Consider the following 19,611-nt stretch of genomic DNA (forward strand, 5'->3'; position numbering starts at 1 on the left):
AGCCTGTTTTTTTTTTTTTTTTTTTTAAAGGATTTATTTATTTGAAAGAGTTACACAGAGAGGAGAGGCAGAGAGAGAGAGAGAGAGAGAGAGAGAGAGAGAGAGAGAGAGAGAGAGAGAGAGTCTTCCATCAGATGGTTCACTCCCCAATTGGTCGCAGCTGCGCCTATCCGAAGCGAGGAGTCAGGAGCTTCTTCCGGGTCTCCTATGTGCATCCAGGGGCCCAAGGACTTGGGCCTTCTTCTACTGCTTTCCCAGGCCATAGCAGAGAGCTGGATCAGAAGTAGAGCAGCAGAGACTTGAAATGGCACCCATATGGGATGCCGGCACTGCAGGTGGCAACTTTACCTGCTATAGCACAGCCCTGGCCCCAGGATAGCCTGGTTTTAAGCAGATTTATTTAAGTTTTGCCTCTTATACATTTGCCCCTTATGCATTGTTTTGCCATTTTTTTTTTCTTTTTAAAAAAGATTGACTTATGTATTCCAAAGGCAGAATTACAGGGAGGGAGAGATAAAAACAGATCTTTCATCTGCTGTTTCACTCCTCAAATGGCTGCAACAGCAGAGGCTGGGTCAGATCTCTCTCTGCCTCTTTAACTCTGCCTTCCAAATGAATAAATCTGATAAATAATCTTCATATAAAAATATATGCGTTATGCATATTTTTAGACTTCCAGCAGTAATAGCTCTTCCTACGTGGGCCAGCTGCTTCACATCCTCAAGGGACAATGATTTTATGGTCTGTTGCAGTGTGGGGAACACTGACTTAGTGATAACCTAGATAGTAAGTGCAGGAAATGTGAAATAATTATCTAACAAAAGGACTTAACTGGACATGGATGGCATTTAAAGGTGTGGGCTCAGATAACATCTTAAAAGGAAGTGATTAGATGAGAGGGTGCTGGACAGAGCCTTGAGTGAGCCGAACACTTAGAGAACTGGCAGAACTGCAAAAAAGCCGGAGCAGGAGAGCTTGGCATTCTGTAAGCCAAGAGAAAAATTGGTTTGAAGCCCAGGACAGTCTCCTGCTTTGAATGCTGCCAAGGGATCATATACAAGACAGTAATTTGGAAAAGGAGTGAAGTCAGGAGTTCTGGTTTTGGTCGTTTTGAGTGTGAGAGACAAGGAAGGAGTAATTATTCAATGAGATGTCAAATGGGCAGCTGGGTACAGGAGTCTGAAATCCAGAACCTGAAGTATGGGGTCGGCGCTGTGGCGTAGCAGGTTAAGCCACCGTGGCAGTGCTGGCATCCCGTATTAGCATCTGGTACATTCCTGGCTGCTCCACTTCTGATCCAGCTCCCTGATGTGCCTGGGAAAGCAGAAGAGGCCCAAGCACTTGGACTCCTGCCCCAAGGTGGGAGACCCAGAAGAAGCCTCTGGCTCCTAGTTTTGGTCTGGCACAGCCCTATCCATTGGAGCCATTTGGGGAAGTGAACCCGCAGATGGAATATCCCTGTCTCTACCTCTCTCTGTAATTCTTTCAAATAAATAAAAAACAAATCTAGAAAGAAGGACCTGAAGCAGAAGTTTGGTATTCGTGAGTGTAAACAATGTAAAGGGGAGAATGTAGATGGAGCACCGGAAACTGAACAGAGGCAGACGGCAGAGCAGAGTAAGAGCGAGCGCTGAGGAGGCAGGAGAGGAGCCTGGGGAGATCTCACTGGGGGAGCGGCAGCACTGGCTGTGCTAAATACTGCTGAAAACAGATGATCACTAGATTGACTACTAATTATTAAATAACTACCCCAGTCAATAAATATACTTCTATGAGATCCCTTTGAATGCATAAAATTCCATCGTATAGCAGCAGTAAAATTAGCTCCATTGTTTCCACTGTAGATTCTTCCTAAACCTTTAGGGTAAATGCTATTGGGGCCGGCGCAGCGGGTTAACACCATGGCCTGCAGTGCCGGCATCCCATATGGGCACCGGTTCGAGACCCAGCTGCTCCACTTATGATCCAGCTCTGCTATGGCCTGGGAAAGCAGTAGAAGATGGCCCAAGTCCCTGGACCCCTGCACCCACGTGGGAGACCCGGAGGAGGCTCCTGGCTTCAGATCGGTGCAGCTCTGGCCGTTGCGGCCAATTGGAGAGTGAACCATGGAATGGAAAACTCTCTTTGCCTCTCCTCTTTCTGTGTAACTCTTTCAAGTAAATGAACATTAAAAAAAAAAAAAAAGACTAAATGGTATTGCCTTGAACACACTCTGCCAGGACTAAGTCAAATACTCTGAGGTTATCTGAGTCAACACAAAAGCGTAGGCATTTAAAGCCTACTCCCACTCTGAGGAAACACAATTTAAAAAAAACCTGCTATTTTCATAGGAAACTACCTATCACCTACGGAGTAAGTAATGTTTAGGGAGTTATTTATAATTACATGGGAAGTTCATCTTACAGCGTTATGAGTGGGACAACGCACATAGTGCTGGAAATCACGGCCTGCAGAAGAAAATGCACTGCGGCCAGGACTCCAGAACACAGCCAGGAGGGTGGCGGGCGGGTGTGACGACACCAGCGGCTCCTGCGGGCCTGTCCTTGGCGCCATGCCGACTCCTGCCCCTCCCCCGGGCGGCGGAGCTGTCGCCATGGCAACAGCCACGCGCGACCTCCAGCCGTTACAGCCGCTGCCCACCGCTCCGCGCACCGCGCTCGGCGGCGCATCTGCCCGAGCGGGCCCTCATCTGGCTCGGCCCGGAGGGTGAGGAGCCGCGGGGCAGCAGCATGGCCACAGGGGCAGCCTCCGCGCGGCTGGAGGACTTGGAGCTGAGCGGAGAGGAGGTCCAGAGGCTCACCTCCGCCTTCCAGGACCCCGAGTTCCGGCGCATGTTCTCCGAGTACGCCCAGCAGCTCAGCGACCCGGAGAACCGGCGGCTCTACGAGGCGGAGATCACCGCGCTGGAGCGGGAGCGCGGCGTGGACGTGCGGTTCGTGCACCCGGAGCCGGGCCACGTGCTGCACACCAGCCTGGACGGGACGCGGCGCTGCTTCGTGAACGTGTGCGCCAACGCGCTGGTGGGCGCGCCCAGCTGCCGGCCCGGCTCCGACCGCGGGGCGCGCGGCAGCCACTGGGTCCTGCCCTACAGCCTGGCGCCGGCCCGCGAGTACGCGGGGCGCGGCGGCGGCCGCTACACCGTCTACGACGTGGTCTTCCACCCCGACGCGCTGGCGCTGGCGCGGCGCCACGAGCGCTTCCGCCACATGCTGGACGACACGGCCCTGCAGGCCGTGGAGCAGCAGTGCGGCGTCAGGCTGGACCGCAGGAACGCCAAGACCCTGAGGGTCAAGTACAAGGGGACCCCGGAGGCCGCCGTCCTGCGCACGCCGCTGCCCGGCGGCGCCCCGGCCCGGCCCGAGGGGGAGCCGGACGACCCCCTCCTGGCCTTCCCCTACCCCTACAGCTACCCGGCCGCTTCGGGAAGCCCCGCCGGCCCTCGGCCCCGGGCGCCGTCCCCGCCGGAGCCGGCCCCGCCGCCCGCGCCCACCGAGCCGCGCCACCGCGTGGTGCAGCGCCACCACGTGGACCTCCAGGACTACCGCTGCTCCCGGGACTCGGCCCCGAGCCCCGTGCCGCGCGAGCTGGTGGTCACCATCGAGCTGCCGCTGTTGCGCTCGGCCGAGCAGGCGGCGCTGGAGGTGACGGGCAAGCTGCTGTGCCTGGACTCGCGGAAGCCTGACTACCGGCTGCGGCTCTCGCTCCCGTACCCGGTGGACGACAGCCGCGGCCACGCGCAGTTCCACAAGGCGCGGCGGCAGCTGGTGGTCACGCTGCCCGTGGTGCCGGCCGCCACCGCCGCGCCGGAAGGGAGCCCCGGCCGGGCCGGAACTGACGACGCGACCCGCGCCTCGGCTCGCGACGACGAGGAGGAAGAGGAGGAAGAGGAGGAGGCGGGACTGGCTGGGGGTCTCGCGGGGGACGGGGCCCCGGGTTGCGGCCGAGCCGCGGCCGTTACGGTCCCCGCCACAGGCGCCCCCGAGGCGGCACCCCCGCCGGCTGGCGCTGGAGAGGAGCGGGACTGTGACGGGGTGGCGGGGGCGCCGCCGCCTCCTGGGGACGGGGACCCCTGTGGTCCCTCAGCGCTGGGCCTCGGCGGGCAGCCTCCCGTGCGCCGGCGCGAGCCCGGGGACCCGGCCATGGGCGGTGGTCCCTGCCCCGAGAGGAGGGGACCTGCGTGTCCCCCCTTGCGGTGTCACCAGGATGAGGAGACCCTGACCCTGCTGATTGGCGTGCCGCGCATCCAGCCGCACAGCCTTCGCGGGGCTGTGAGCCCGCTCCGGTACCGCGTGTGCTTCTCCGCGCAGGGCTCGGCGTACTCCCTCCTGCTGCGGTTCGCGCCGGAGAACAAGCTGAGCACCCGAGAGCCCGTGGTTAGCATTTCCTCAGACAATGCCGTGATAGAGCTGGCCAAATCTCCGGGGAGCTATGGACACTGGAAGCAGTGGTTTTACGGCTTAAACGACGCATCTTTGGAGGTAACGGTTCTTTTTGGAGTCTTAAGGTTTGAAATATTTCATGCCACTTTTTACAAGTGTCCTGTTAGGCACCCTCCCAGTGTATTCTAAACACATTAAAGCCACCCTTAATTTTTCTGTAAATACTAGAAATTGGTATGCACGTTGAAAGATAGTGCACAGTCAGCATTTTTTAAGAAGTGGCGCATGGATTTCCGGTTCTCGACGTGTCCCCACTGCCCTCCTGGGCCCCCGGCCTGCGAAGCGGAGGGCAGGGGTGGCCAGCAGCGGAGGGTGCCTGCTTCTGGGGAGAAGGGCTGTGACTCTAGTCGTATTTTCCCAGGCGTTTATGACCACCTTGGAAGTTCTTAAAGCACTTTTTTTCCCCAACTTAGAAGTCAGTAATAACAGCAGCTGACGTCCAGAGAGATCACGGACCTCCGCCAGTGTCACACAGCTTTTAGGTGGGAAAACGAAGTTGTGACTCTAAATCCCATCTCCGTCCCGAGTGCGTGCTGGAGTGCGTGCTGTTGCTTCCCTGCCGCCGCCCATTTGGGTAGGGTTGCTTCTTCGTCTGTCGGTTGTGATCATCCTCTGGGCCCTGCTGGTCAGCGAACACTCGGCCGGTAATGAACGAAGTCGGGTCACTGTGGAGCTCGACATCCCCTCCGCCAGCCGCCCTCTTCCCGGGCAAGGCTTTTAGAACTGGGCCGAGCGCTGCCCGGCTCACTCAGCAGAGCAACTCAGAGTAACTGGGAAGGAATGACGTCGTGTGTTCTCTGGTAGTTCTGTACTTCTTAGGCTCCTGAGGTTCTTGAATTTTAGATTCAGCACAAGTATTGGCAAATATTGAAAAAACCTACTTAAAATTTGAAGTTCTAAAGAGTTTAAAATCATAAGTGAACAGTTGATAGCTTTGTATGGAAGTTACATGTAGATTGTTAACTGCTTTTAACATATTCTAGAGTCATGTTCCAGAAACAACACTAATTACACACATTCTATAATAAAAATTTTTGACCATGGCTTTATACTGAAACTTTCACTTTTTCCTGTTGTTTTTCTAGAAATTTGCTAGTTGGTTACACCTGTATTTTATGAGCTGGGTGTCTCTTTGAAAAGTGATTAATTTGAAACCCTCCAAAAATAGTAAAATAGGCTAAGTAAGCTACTTTGTGAGACTATGAAATACAAAATTGAATGCGTTTCTGTTATCAGAAGGAGGAAATTTAGGAAAGGGCAGTCGTTTTCCTGTCATTGTTTTAATAAGTGTAAAAGTAACTCTCAGTGTGGGAAGAAAACTTTATGGACAAGCAGTTTCTGTTTTATAATTTATTTCAATAAGATTTTCTAGTCTGCTAACATTTAGGTGAAGAAACTAGAGCAAAATAGGACTTTTTTATCTTTGAAGTCTGAAATTAATAATTATGTAGTTATAGTATTTGCTAGGGTTGGTGGAATTATGATGTTGTATTCTTTTGCTTTCCATGTTACTGGACCATATGTGAATATTAAAGCAAATTTTCAAAAAGCATTATAGTGAGGTATATATAATGAATATATCATCATGTGCATTACATGAAAATAACCGCCAAGTTATTCAAGGTCAAATTTGCTTTATGCACAAAAAATAATACTAAATGTTTATTTAAGCCTTCAATATTCACTGGGAATTCTCCCAGAGCCTCAGGGACCACGTGTTATTTTACTGTAAAACTGAAATCAGTTATTAGAATGACAAGGTAAGTATATACAGATCTTTTTTTTTTTTTTTTTTTGACAGGCAGAATGGACAGAGAGAGAGAGAAAGGTCTTCCTTTGCCGTTGGTTCACCTTCCAATGGCTGCCGCGGGCAGCGCATGGCGCTGATCTGAAGCCAGGAGCCAGGTGCTTCTCCTGGTCACCCATGGGGTGCAGGGCCCAAGCACTTGGGCCATCCTCCACTGTACTCCCCGGGCCATAGCAGAGAGCTGGCCTGGAAGAGGGGCAACCGGGACAGAATCCAGCGCCCCGACCGGGACTAGAACCCGCCAGCGCCGCAAGGCAGATGATTAGCCTACTGGGCCGCGGCGCAGGCCTATATACAGATCTTTTAACCATAACCATTTCCATTACAGATTTCGATTTACTAAAAGTTAATAAGTTGGTGTGCTTCTGGCAGTGAGACAGGGCTAAGTATATTTTCCCAAGGTATGGACAGTGGAAAAGCTATAGAGGTGTTTTTCTGTTCTAAAGGTTCATTTAAAAAAAAAAAAAAAGATTTATTTTATTTATTTGAAAGACAGAGTTACAGAGAGAGGTAGAGAGAGAGAGAGGTCTTCCATCTGCTGGGTCACTCCCCGGATGGCTGCAATGGCTGGAGCTGCACCAATCCAAAGCGAGGTTCACTTTTGTTTGGTTGGTAGGTGCTTACAAGTTCAAATACTGTTGAACAGAAGAAGACTTGAAACTTGTCTTTGTTTTTTTTCCCCCTTTGGACCAAATAATTAGCTGTGTTTATTTTGTAATTATAATAGTTGTGTATAAAAGGTGTAAAGGAAGATTATTTGGAGCAATAATGAGCTGATTTTAAGTAATTTTAAATATGATTAACACCTAATATACTTACTCATTTGTCATGAATATAAACAGAATGCTTTGTGTTTGGGATTCAGGTGAAAGAATGATACTTGCATTTTCTAACAGTTTTGAAATCTTTCCATGTCAGCATCTACCTGATTCTTATATATATATATGTTAGTGTCACAGTGGATTATCTCAGTTCTTCACTTTTTCTAAATAAATTACAGTTGGCCCTTACCTGAGAACTAAGAGGTAAGCTGGTCACACAAAATCTGAGTAGATCCTGTTATGTGTATTTCTTAGCTGACTCAGGAAGTGCTCTAGAACTGAAATACATTTATAGTTGGGATTCCATTTATTTCCTTATAAGTGATGTTACTCTTAAGAAATATTAAGAGAGAAAAAAGGAAAAACAAATATCATTTGTATGTAGTATTTTCTGGAAGAAAAAACATACCTCAGATGTAATAGACCTAGAAAAAGTACTAAGGGTTTTTCTTTTTAGGTACACTTGGTACAACCCCTACTGCTCTGTACGATGCTAAATTTTCTTTCTCCAAAACAACACATGGAAATAACTTAAAATATTTTAAAAAGTATAACCCATAACTTTATGAGAGTTTTTGTGAATTGTTTTTAGGCACACTGCATTGAGTCCAACTTTTAAGGAAGGGTATCTTTTTTTATTTTTAGGAAAGGTTGTTTGTCAACGAAGAAAATGTTGATGAGTTTCTTGAAGAGGTTCTGAGCTGTCCAGTGAGACAGACAGTGCCACCAAACCCACCATTAATTGAAGTCCTTCAAGTTAATGATAAAAAGATTCAAATTCATGCAAAGGTAAGGATTTCAGTGGGCTTTATAAAGGAGTGACTAAAGATATCATTAAACAAATTTTGATTTCTTAATGTCATAACTTTAAAGGAAATGATATTTAATGGCAGGGAAGAGTGATGTTTATTTAGACTTTTGTCTGTGTATTTACTAAATGTTCTCATTTCCACATTACCTCATTTCATTCAAAAATAACCTTCCAATGAGGAACAAAAAAACTAACATTTGGTAAGTTTGAATATTCATCCAGGGGTAAATGCTAAATCTTTTGCCATTCTCAAACCTTGAGAATTATGTCAGTTCGTTCATTCTTCATGGGTACATTTATGTCAAGACTGACCTATGAGGCAGTTTCAGTTTGGTTGGATTGCTTTTTTTTTTTTGGCGGGGGGTGTGGGGGGAAGGTGTTTTCTTAATCTTTATTTATTTATTTGAAAAGCAAAGTTACAGAGAGAGACTGATCTTCCATCAGCCAATTCACTCCCCAAATGGCTGCAGTGGCAAAGGCTGGGCCAAGCTGAAACCAGGAGCTTGGAACTCCATCTGGGTTTCCCAAGTACTTGGGCCATCTGGCACTCATGGGATGCTAGCATTGCAAGCAGTGGCTTAACCCACTGCACCACAGCACCGGCCCCAGTTTGATCATTTTGTCTTCAATACTGGACACAATAATTTACTAACTACAACAAATGACTGATACATAAATGGGAGAACAGTGGCTCTAATCACAGAAATTAAAGAAATTCAACAATGCCCTTATAAAAGAATGTCTGTTAAAGAGTTTTGTAGGCCTTTATAAAAAAAACTTGGATTATTTATATTGAAGGAGATGAGGAATTAGAGAAAAGATTTAATCAGAAAACTAATGCCAGGTTTGCATTATTAAAAAATAACGGCAGGGCTGGCGAGTAAAGCCACAGCCTGCCCTGCCGTCTTCCTATATGGATGCCAGTTTGTGTCCTGGCTGCTCCACTTCCAGTCCAGCTCTCTGCTGATGGCCTGAGAAAGCAGCCACAGATGATCCAGGTGCTTGAGCCCCTGCTACCCACAAGGGAGATCGAGAAGTTCCTGGCTTCAGCCAAGACCATTGTGGCCATCTGGGAGTAAACCAGCAGATGGAAGCTTTGTCTCTCCCTCTCTCTCTGTAACTTTCAAGTAAATAACTCTGTAAAAAGGGTAGCATCTGGAGGATGACTTCAGGGGGAAGCCTGGAAAGGTACGTGTAGGTCTGCAAAGGTTTTTAAAAACCCTTATTTCCAGGGGATACATTTAATTTTCTCTTCTTGCGAAGAATTAATTTGTTCTTTCTCTCTCATGACACAGGTACAAGAATGTAGTAACTCTGATAAGCTTCAAGGAAAGGAAGACAAAGTCAATGAAGGAAGTCATCTAACTGAAAAGGAAAATATAGACCATCTTATCACTTGTACAACTGATTCGGACTCATCAATAGCAGCTAAAGCACTAGAAATAGATAGTTGTGGTTCAACTGCAACTGAACAGGAGTCTCTTGATGTTTCTCAGATGCTATTTGAAAAATCTCAGAAACCTGAGTCAAAAATGGAACCTCAAGTTTTCAAAGAAATGAGTGCTACTTACTCAGCTGAAGAAAAAGATACTTTAAAAGAATCAGTAATAAATGAAGAGAAAGAATTCCGTGAAGATCATCTATCTTCGTTACTGACCACAACAGCAGTTCACAATATACCAGATTTTGACAGCATAAAGGAAACCAATATGCAGGATGGTAGTGTGCAGGTTATTAAAGATCATGTGACTCACTGTGCATTCAGTTTTCAGAATTCCTTGCTATATGACTTGGACTAATTATATATAATTTTGGGATTTGAATGTTAAGAGTAAAAAAATCTGGGGATCTTTTAATCATTAAAACCAAAGATATTCAACAAAATATAAAATTAAAACTTTTACTCTGATGGGGAAATTGGAGATATGTCTTTTTGCCTCTAGAGTTTGTTTCCTTAATTATGGAGATAAATTTTGTGATTTGTCTGGAAATGTGTATTTTTTTTTAAAAGATTTATTTATTTTAAAGAGTTACAAAGAGAAGGACAGGCAGAGAAAGGTCTTCCATCCACTGGTTCACTCCCTAATTGGCTGCAATGGTTAGAGCTCTGCCAATCCGAAGCCAGGAGCCAGGAGCTGCTTCTGGATCTCCCACGCGGGTGCAGGGGTCCAAGCACTTGGGCCATCTTCTACTGCTTTCCCAGGCCGTAGCAGAGAGCTGGATCGAAAGTGGAGCAGCCGGGAATGCCGGCATTGCAGGTGGCAGCTTTACCCACAGTGCCGGCCCCATTATTTTTTCAAAGTTTCAAAATACTAACTTGTCACATGAAGTACTTCTCAAGAATGCAATAACTAGAAATATTAGTATCCTTGTGAGGGGGTAGAAACTAATTGTTTTTAAGTCTCACTATTTATGCTTCAACTAAAGCAGCTTTTTTCTTAACTTAAATGATCAACAGAGAAAGAAACCTTCTGTTCACAGTGGTCCCAACAACCAGGTCTGAGATGGGGCTGGCCAAAGCCAGGAGCTAAGACTCCATCCTGATCTCCCACACGGGTGGTAGGAAGCTGGGTGGAAGGCAGAGCTGCCTGTACTGGAGCCGGCACTACCATGGAATGTGTGCTTAGCAAGCAGCGGCCTTAACTTACTGTGCTCCAATGCTGGCCCTCTGGAGGGGAAAGAACTTCACTAACCAATATGAACCATGTAAACAACTGCAGATAAACTACATGAAATTCAGGTTTTTTGCCTCAGCTACATTTTACTTTTCCCATATACCCACTCTCAGATGCTCCACTTCCAATCCAGCTCTCTGTTGTGGCCTGGGAAAGCAGTAGAAGATGAGTTAGAGAGAGAGGTCTTCCATCCGCTGGATCACTCCAGAGATGGCTGCAACGGCCGGAGCTACGCCGATCTGAAGCCAGGAATGAGGAACTTCTTCCCGGTCTCCCAGTGGGTGCATAGGCCCAAGGACTTGGGCCATCTTCTACTGCATCCCATATGGGCACCTGCTTCACTTCCCGATCTAGCTCCCTTAACTCCCTGCTGATGTACCTGGGAAGGCAGAAGATGGGCCAAGTGGTTGGAACCCTGCACTCATTTGGGAGACCTGGAAGAAGCTGCTGGCTCCAGATCAACCCAGCTGCAGCCATTGCGGACATTTAGGGGATCCATCCATCTCTCTAACTCTGCCTTCCAAATGTCTTTTAAAAAGAGAAAATCAGGCCAGCTGTGGCTCAACAGGCTAATCCTCTGCCTTGCAGCGCCAGCACACCAGGTTCTAGTCCTGGTCGGGGCGCCGGATTCTGTCCCGGCTGCCCCTCTTCCAGGCCAGCTCTCTGCTATGGCCCGGGAGTGCAGTGGAGGATGGCCCAAGTGCTTGGGCCCTGCACCCCATGGGAGACCAGGAGAAGCACCTGGCTCCTGCCTTCGGAACAGCGTGGTGCGCCAGCCACAGCGCACCGGCCGCGGCGGCCATTGGAGGGTGAACCAACGGCAAAGGAAGACCTTTCTCTGCCTGTCATAAATAAATAAATTAATTTAAAAAATAAAAAGAGAAAATCTTGGGGCTGGCACTGTGGCACAGCAAGTTAATGCCCTAGCCTGAAGTGCCGGCATCCCACATGGGCGCCGGTTCAAGACATGGCTGCTCCACTTCTGATCCAGCTCTCTGCTATGGCCTGGGAAAGCAGTGGAAGATGGCCCAAGTTCTTGGGCCCCTGCACCCATGTGGGAGACCTGGAAGGCTTTGGATCAGTGCAGCTGCGGCCATTGCAGCCAATTGGGGAGTGAACCAGTGGATGGAAGACCTCTCTCTCTCTCTCTCTGCCTCTTCTCTCTGTGTAACTCTTTCAAATAAATAAATCTTTTAAAAAAAAAAAAAAGAAGAAGAGAAAATTCTAACACTTTCTCACAAGTTTTTAGGACAGCATTAAAGAAAATGTAGAAAAGGAAATACTTGTGGATGAATCAGTACCCCCAGGGCCCTGAGCTGATGTATTTCTGTTCTAAACTCAGCTAATACAGACTCTGGCTTTAGCTTAGTCCTTTGAACTGTTGACATTAGGTCAAAGTACTAAAACTGGTAGAAAGCCTGGTGATTCATCCTGACGTACATTTACAATCCCCAGGCAAATCGACCATCAGACAGACTTTGAAGGTAGAATGTAGCTCATGAAGAGAATTATTTACCTTGCCTTACATGAACATACGCAGTTTTCAAACACTATGAATTTGAAATTTATGCAGTCATTTTGAGACCATTTAAGTTTTCTTAGGTTAAAATGACATAGTAATACCTTTATGGAAATTAGTTTGAGTAATCTTTGGTTAAATGTTAAACCTATTTCCTATTATTTATTGTATCTGTCCTTTTAAAAAGTATGTTTAAAGTTAAATCTGGAACTAGAACAAGTTTCATTTGGCACCACTGAAGTTGGTATCATTTCTGGCCTTCAGAAACAATTTAGGCTGTATTTCCCTTACACAGCAGCTTCTGATTGTTCATTATCTATGCCTGGCTAATTTGAAAGCCAGTTTCTTCTGAAGGGAATGTACTGTCATAAGCCGAGTTTTATTTCTAACTCATTTCTACCAGGTACAGTTAGCAAATATTAAATGTAATTTTAACTTTCAGTATTTCTAGAATGTCTTTGCTAAATTTCTGTATAAAGAGTGAACAACTTATTCTGCAAAATGATTAGGGACCTTTTTATGCAAAAATGAGTACTTTATTTTGGTAGCACTAATGAAAAAAAAAAGACCATTGTATTTCTATATTGAGGTGAAAACAATGTTTAAACTTTCTTATCACTCAAATACATTCCAAACAAAGTGTGTTCTGTGAAGGTTCCAAAGCACAGGCAAATCTTAACACAATAGATGAATCCATAATACTGCAAATGACTTTCTGCCAAGGTGTTTAAAAAAAATAAACTTCTGAATTATGAACCAGTGAAGCAATCCCTTTCCTAATAACTGTGTCAAGAGTGAAACGGCTTGTTCCATTAATACTCTAATGATTTAATTATAATACTTTTTACTGCTATGAGTTTTAAATAAATTTTGCTGTACGTAAAATAAGTTTTCAAAGTGGAAAAGTGTACAAAGTTTCAGATAAAAAGATTAATAGATGCAATTTAAATAAAATTTCCCCTCGTATCAACAATAATCATAATCTTTAGCAATACAGATTTGAGCTTTAAAACCCAACTCCCAAAGTGAAAACTTGTTTTAAATCTTAATCAGACACAACAAAAAGAATACTATATATTTGGACACCTTTTACAAGAATTCTTTTTTTGTATTAAAGCAGAAACCAGTTCCTAAACCCTTTTATTCAACTGTATATACTGTTTGGACAAATATCAAAAATAGAAGACTGTCACTTTTGCCATTATAATTGTGATTTTTTTTCACTGCAGTCTTCTATAACTTTTACAGAGTTCGTGGTCCCTAATATCTCCCCACCCTCCATTTTTTCTAGGTGAGGCAATGGATACTGCAGGAGACTTCTCACTGATAATTAGAGTTTCTGGAAACATGTACTGTTTGTTACTATTTAAGAGTGACTCAATCTGGGCACTCTGGGTGGATGGCCTACAGGTTTTCTTGTGATGCATACCACAGTCTCCAGCGTGAAAAACCCTGGGAACCTGAGGAACCAGCACTCTCCAGAGTTTTGGAAGACAAGATACAGTCAAATATTGAAGGGTCCAGTCCCAGTTATAATCATCGTAGGTACAGAAAGTGTCTGTGCACTCGATCAGCTTCTGGTATGCATTGCGGGTTAAGGCTAGACCCATATTGTGCTCTGTGGATTTCCAAGTTTTCACATCTACCTTGTGAGCAATGCCGTGGAAACTCCGGCTGGCGGTATAGGTCCCCAGGGAGAGAACATCACACTCAGGACACTCCTGCTGTTTCAGCTTCCACATCTTTTTGAAGACATGATAAAAATCTGGGGCTAAGTAGTGATCCTCTTCTAGGAAAAGGATAAGGCCAGCATAATCCTGTAGAACTTTGACCCTTTCCCACACAAAATGCAGCTTCCACCACCAGTGATGCTTGGTCTGGGAGAACTTGGCCTCTCTATAATGACCAAATGAGTCAGGGTACTCAGCATTAATGCACCCCAACTTCAAAGCTGCGTTCTTCTGCAAGTCTCTGGGGCAGTCTCTGGGGTCACTGCCCGGAAACTCGTTGGGGTACAACTGAATGCTGAAAGGAAAGAACACCTGCAGAACCGGACAGAAATCCACTCCGGCGATTAGCTGATTGATCTCTGGGGACCAGAAGTCGTGGCTGAAGATGACCAGGACATCTTCAATGCCCTGGGCTTTGCGAAGTGAGTCCAGCAGCAGTCTGAGGTATTCGGGTCGGTTATGCACCTGGACCACCAGCACCAGCTCCCGGGGGGCCCAGGAGCCAGCCTTATCGACATTCCTCAGCGTCTGATCAAAGTTCAGCTGGTACACCAGGGACCGGTAGCGCAGCGTCTGGTTGTCCGCCTCGGGCTGCGCGGCCGCCGGCACCAGCGGAGCCGCCGACTCGTTGGAGACCCTGCGGATGCCCACGGACACGGCGGGATGGTCCCCGCCACGGCCGCCCGCAGCCCGCGCAGGCTCGGCGTCCAGCAGCGGCGGGGCAAGGGCCTCGTTCTTCCTTTGTCGCCCATTGCTGCTCCAAAGGACGAAGCCGCAGGCGGCCACCACGAGCGTCAAGATTAGCACCTTCCGCTTGTAGATGCGGAACCTCATGGTCTTCAGGACCGGGAGAGAGGGCAGGCGGGCGCGGAAAGGAGCTAGCGGCTTCTGCACGGAGGGGGCGGGCGGGCGGCGGCCGTCGCTCTGGCCTGCAGCGGCAGGAACTGGCCCCCGCGGCGGCCCGCGCTAACTCATATCGGGCCCCAGGGGTCCTGGGACCCGAAGGCTCTCAGCTGCCTCACGCCGCTCGGGCTCCACACATCCTCGCCTGGCAGCTGCAGCTCAAGCGGCGGCCCCGCGGCTAGGAGCCGCGGCTTGGCGTCGCCTCAGTCCCCTCCATTCAGCACCACGGGTCCCGGAAGCAGACCCACCGCGCCCCAGCTCCGTTACCTGCGCCTCCAGCGGCCCTGCGTCCTTTGCGCTCTCATTCTTAGGCGAGCCCCGGACCGGCAGCACCGAGCGACGCAACCTCGCCCCAGTTCGGCGACGACCGTTCTGACAATCCGCGACTTGCCCGCGGAACGCCGCGGCCCTCGGGCCCACACCCCTCCGGCCCGCCCCCTTAGGCCGCTGGTTGGCGCTTCCCAGACGCGTCCCGAGGCGCCCGGCCGCCGTGGCCGGCTGCCTATTGGCTCGCGGCACTGTCGCTCAGAATCAGTTCCTACTTCCGCCTCCTCCCTCCCTTTCCTGTGAGGGGCGAGCGGCGCGAGGCGAGGAGTGCGGTCGCTGGGTTTCCCGGTAAGCTGAGAACCAGGCTGTAGCCGTTTGAACGAGAGCCGCCGTCGCTCAGAATCCGGGGGGTGGATAAGGGCGTCGTGCAAAAGGGAGGGCAACACCTGCTGCCTTGGGTTAGTCGATGTCAAGAGCCGCCGTGGCCGTCTGGGAAAGGCGCTCCGGCATGGCGGCTCCCGGGCCGCAAGGCACGCCGGCTTGTGAAGGACACGTCAGCTTTCGGGGCTGCTGACGGGGCCCGGGCTTCGGGGAGGAAGTGTGAAGCCAGACTGGTGCGCTTCTCGGAGAAGGAACGGGGCGCGGGTCGTAGCCGTAGCCTGCTACGTCGCGTGCTGAGTAGCTATAGCCGGGAGCTAGAAAATGGAGCAGGTGGGTGTGGGGCAGGAAGTAACGAAGAAACTTCACGTCTCAGCATCTCCCTCTGTGGAAGGTTAGATCGCACCACCGCCACGCTTTTTCTTTTTGGGCCACAGTTAAGGAAACTTAAGCGTCAAGGGAAGCCACTTTGTGTAGAGAAGTGACCGTATTGGGCCTCCTGCGCTTGCCTTTTTAGCGAGTCTTGTTCTGTAAATGCCGCAGTCGCTTAAAAGCCTTCCATAGAGGTGTGCACGTGACGGTGCGGCGCATGAGGGCCTGGTGCGGTTCTAAATCACTTAGGTAGTGCTGCATTCCTATAAATAGCTTATTTTGTATAGCACTTTGACTTCGAAAAATGTCTAATGCCTGCTACTTTGTTTTACATCTGTGACTACAGTTTTCATCGTACTGAAAAAAGAAAAAAATGGTCAACGTACCTAAAACCCGAAGGACTTTCTGTAAGAAGTGTGGCAAGCATCAGCCTCACAAAGTGACCCAGTATAAGAAGGGCAAGGATTCCCTGTATGCCCAGGGGAAGAGGCGCTATGATCGGAAGCAAAGTGGCTATGGTGGGCAGACAAAGCCAATTTTCCGGAAGAAAGCTAAAACCACGAAGAAGATTGTGCTACGGCTTGAATGTGTTGAGCCCAACTGCAGATCCAAGAGGATGCTGGCCATTAAGAGATGCAAGCATTTTGAACTGGGTGGAGATAAGAAGAGAAAGGGCCAAGTGATCCAGTTCTAAACTTGGGGATTTTCTTTTCTTTTGTTGGCTCTTAATTTTGGGGCAAATATGTTGAGGCTTTATAAAAATTAACCTGTAGGAAAATAAATACAGTGATATTCATACCTAAGTCTTTTGTATTTTTTGGCTAGTATATGGACTCACGTGTTTAGTGTTAATTGATAACAATGAATTCGTTTTCCTAAGAATTGAAAGTTTGTATTTACAGGAATCCTCAAACCTTATAACCTCATTATAGAAAATAGGGGAAAAACCTGGCATTTTGAACATTGCCTTCCTGCTAGTTTCAAATACATAGTAATCTCTCCTTATAAACTGGAGATGTTAAAAAAGACTTCCTGTAGATGGTATCTATATATACTGTTTTTTCCTCTATGTATAACTATAAGTTTAATTTGTAAGAGTAAGAACAGTAATAACAATGTGCTATTATAAAATTGCCAGCATCACTTAAGATTTATTTATTTGAAAGGCAGAGTTAGAGAGAGGTTCTCCACCTGCTGGTTCACTCCCCAAATGGTCAGATTGGGATGCAGGAGCTTCTTCCAGGTCTCCCATGCGGGTGCAGAGACTCAAGGACTTGGGCCATCTACTGCTTTCCCAGGCCATAGCAGAGTTGGATCAGAAGTGGAGCAGCTGGGACTCAAACCAGTGTCCATATGGGATGCTGGTGCTGCACTGGCAGCTTTACTAGCTACTCCACAGCAGTGGCCCCTGGTGCAAGGGTGACACACCACACTGATAATGTGATAGTTGATCCGGTAGCATGTCTATAAGGTGACCAATGGTTTTACATTCTCAGCAGAATGGCAAGATTTTTTAAAAGATTTATTTGAGAGGCAGAGTTACAGACAGGGAAAGACAGAGGTCTTCCATCCACTAGTTTGCTCCCCAGATGGTCACAATGGCCAGAGCTGAGCTGAAATGAGCTGACTGAAAGCCAGGAGCCAGGGTCTTTTTCTGGGTCTCCCACGGCTTTCCCAGGCCATCAGTGGATTGAAAGAGGAGCATCTGGGACTCAAACTGGCACCCATGTGGGATCCCAGAGGCTTAACCTATGTAGGGGAAGTCACTCTGTAACTGCCTTTCAAATAAAATGCTAAAAAAAAAAAAAAACACTAAAGTGCAATAGTAGTGATGCTGGCAATTTTATGATGTGCCAGCCCCAAATGGCAGATTTCATCATGCTATCAGAACAGCATGCAATGTAAAGTTTGAATTTTGGAATTTTCCATTTTATATTTCCAGAACCTGGTTGACTGTGCATACTTGAGTCATTACCATTGCCTCCCAGGGTCTTAACTGGCACGAAGCTGGAGCCAGGAATCCAGGAATCGAACGCAGACACTCCGATGCAGAATGCAGCCATCATGACCGCTAGGCCACACACCCAAAACTTTTGGAAAGCATAACTGTTCTAACATTTAAAACAATTTATTCACAAATATTTGAATTTTGAGAAGACAAGAAACATTCTCAAACATTTTTAGGACAATAGATGTGGTTATTCTGAAAGAGTTTTCTTGGAGAACCTACCTCCAAGCACAAAACAGCAATGACATACCAACACCAAGGAGGCTTTTCTCCAGAAACTGAGTCTTTCCTTTGTTCCCCAAAACAAGCTGATGCTGAGTAGTCTAGTAGAAAGTCTGATTTGAAGTAGAGCAGTGGTAATGAAGAGAATGAACAGGAAGCACTGACTTTTTTTTTTAAGATTGATTTATTTATTTGAAAGAGTCTGCAGAGAGAGGAAGAGACATAGCTTCCATACCCTGATTCACTCCCCAAATGGCCACAATGGCCAGAGCCGGGTTGGTCCAAAGCCAGGAGCCAGGAGCTTCAGGTCTCCCATGAGTACTTGGGCCACCTTCCACTGCTTTCCCAGACACATTATCAGGGAGCTGACAGTAAGTAGGCTGCTTCACTTTTGATAAAACTCCCTGCTTATGTGCCTAAGAAAGCATCAAAAAATGGCTGAAGTGCTTAGGCCTCTACCACGTACATGGGAGACCTGGAAGAAGCTCCTGCCTCCTCGCTTTGGCCTGACCCAGGTCCAGCCATTGCAGCCATTTAGGGAGTGAGCCAGAGGATGGAAGATCTCTCCATTTCTTCCTCTAACTCTGCCTTTCAAATAATTTTTTTTTTATTTTTTTCATTTATAGCAGTACTTAGTGTCCAACAGAAACCACTCTGTCTGCCAAACAGTATCTTGACTGCAAAGCTTCTCTTCCTGTTGGTGGATCAATAATGACAAGGCATAGCCATCATCCCTGTGGCAACAGCAGCCAGGAGCTATCAGAGGAAAACTGCACATGGAGCCCCTGGCTCTGGGGCAGCCATGCCTCAGCTTCCTCTGGAGTATGCTGTGTCTGCAAGTCTGGTGAGTGTTGGGGACCTCCAACCCTACGTGGCGCCAGGCTGCAGGTGTCAAATAATTTTTTAAAGAAAGGAATATGATAAAATAAGGAATGCTTAACAATACAGGTTGAGCTCTTCTTATCCCAAGTGCTTGGGACTAGTATTTTATTTTGGACTTTTTCAGATTTTGGAATATCTGCATTTAACAAGTTATCTCAGGGATGGAACCCAAGTCAAAACACAAAATTAATTTATGTTTCATATACAACTTATCCATGTAGCCTGAAGGTTAATTTTTTGAAAAAATTACTTATTTGAAAGGGGCTGGTGCTGTGGTGTAGCGGTAAAGCTGCCACCTGCAGTGCCGGCATCCCATAAGGGTGCTGGTTCCAGACCTGGCTGCACCACTTCTGATCCAGCTCTCTGCTGTGGCCTGGAAAGCAGTAGAAGATGTCCCAAGTCCTTGGGCCCTACACCCGTGTGGCAGACCAGGAAGAAGCTTCTGGCTCCTGGCTTCGAATCAGCCCAGTTCCAGCCGTTGCAGGAGTGAACCAGTGGACGGAAGCCTTCTTCCTCTCTTTATAATGCTGCCTTTCAAATAAATCAATCTTTAAAAACCAAGATTATTTATTTGAAAGGAAGAGTTAGAGAGGGAGACAGAGATATCTTTCATCCTCTGATTCACTCCCCAAATGCCTGCAATGACCAGGGCTGGGCCAGGCTGAAGCCAGGAGCCTAGAGGTCCAACCAGGTCTCCCATGAGGGTAGCAGGAACCCAACCACTTGGGCCATCTTCTGTTGCTTTCCCGGTCACATTGGCAGGCAGCTGGATCAGAA

At 47.7% G+C, this 19,611-nt stretch overlaps 3 protein-coding genes and 1 non-coding gene across 5 annotated transcripts; 2 read left to right on the forward strand and 2 right to left on the reverse strand.

Annotated features, from left to right (window-relative positions):
- The first annotated feature begins 2,712 nt into the window (after positions 1-2,712).
- On the forward strand, positions 2,713-9,787 carry DNAAF2 (dynein axonemal assembly factor 2). 2 transcript variants are annotated; one of them, XM_062205180.1, is made up of 3 exons: positions 2,713-4,478; positions 7,713-7,856; positions 9,174-9,787. In XM_062205180.1, exons 1-3 carry the CDS (start codon positions 2,730-2,732, stop codon positions 9,675-9,677), a joined length of 2,397 nt encoding a protein of 798 aa, XP_062061164.1. In that variant the 5' UTR covers positions 2,713-2,729; the 3' UTR covers positions 9,678-9,787. The 2 variants fall into 2 exon arrangements, with proteins under 2 accessions (XP_062061164.1, XP_062061165.1); XM_062205181.1 differs by lacking the exon at positions 7,713-7,856.
- Positions 9,788-12,586: 2,799 nt separating this feature from the next.
- MGAT2 (alpha-1,6-mannosyl-glycoprotein 2-beta-N-acetylglucosaminyltransferase) lies at positions 12,587-15,129 on the reverse strand. Its single transcript, XM_062205185.1, has one exon. It carries the CDS (start codon positions 14,634-14,636, stop codon positions 13,293-13,295), a length of 1,344 nt encoding a protein of 447 aa, XP_062061169.1. The 5' UTR covers positions 14,637-15,129; the 3' UTR covers positions 12,587-13,292.
- An 88-nt stretch (positions 15,130-15,217) lies between these two features.
- RPL36AL (ribosomal protein L36a like) lies at positions 15,218-16,520 on the forward strand. The gene is made up of 2 exons (XM_062205186.1): positions 15,218-15,320; positions 16,069-16,520. Exon 2 carries the CDS (start codon positions 16,096-16,098, stop codon positions 16,414-16,416), a length of 321 nt encoding a protein of 106 aa, XP_062061170.1. The 5' UTR covers positions 15,218-15,320; positions 16,069-16,095; the 3' UTR covers positions 16,417-16,520.
- Positions 16,521-18,570: 2,050 nt separating this feature from the next.
- LOC133770814 (small Cajal body-specific RNA 13) lies at positions 18,571-18,843 on the reverse strand. The gene has a single exon (XR_009867497.1). It is a non-coding gene; the product is annotated as a small Cajal body-specific RNA 13 (non-coding RNA).
- Positions 18,844-19,611: the final 768 nt, after the last annotated feature.

Source organism: Lepus europaeus, chromosome 11 (assembly GCF_033115175.1).
Source record: "Lepus europaeus isolate LE1 chromosome 11, mLepTim1.pri, whole genome shotgun sequence".
In the NCBI taxonomy this organism is placed as follows: Eukaryota; Metazoa; Chordata; class Mammalia; order Lagomorpha; family Leporidae; genus Lepus; species Lepus europaeus.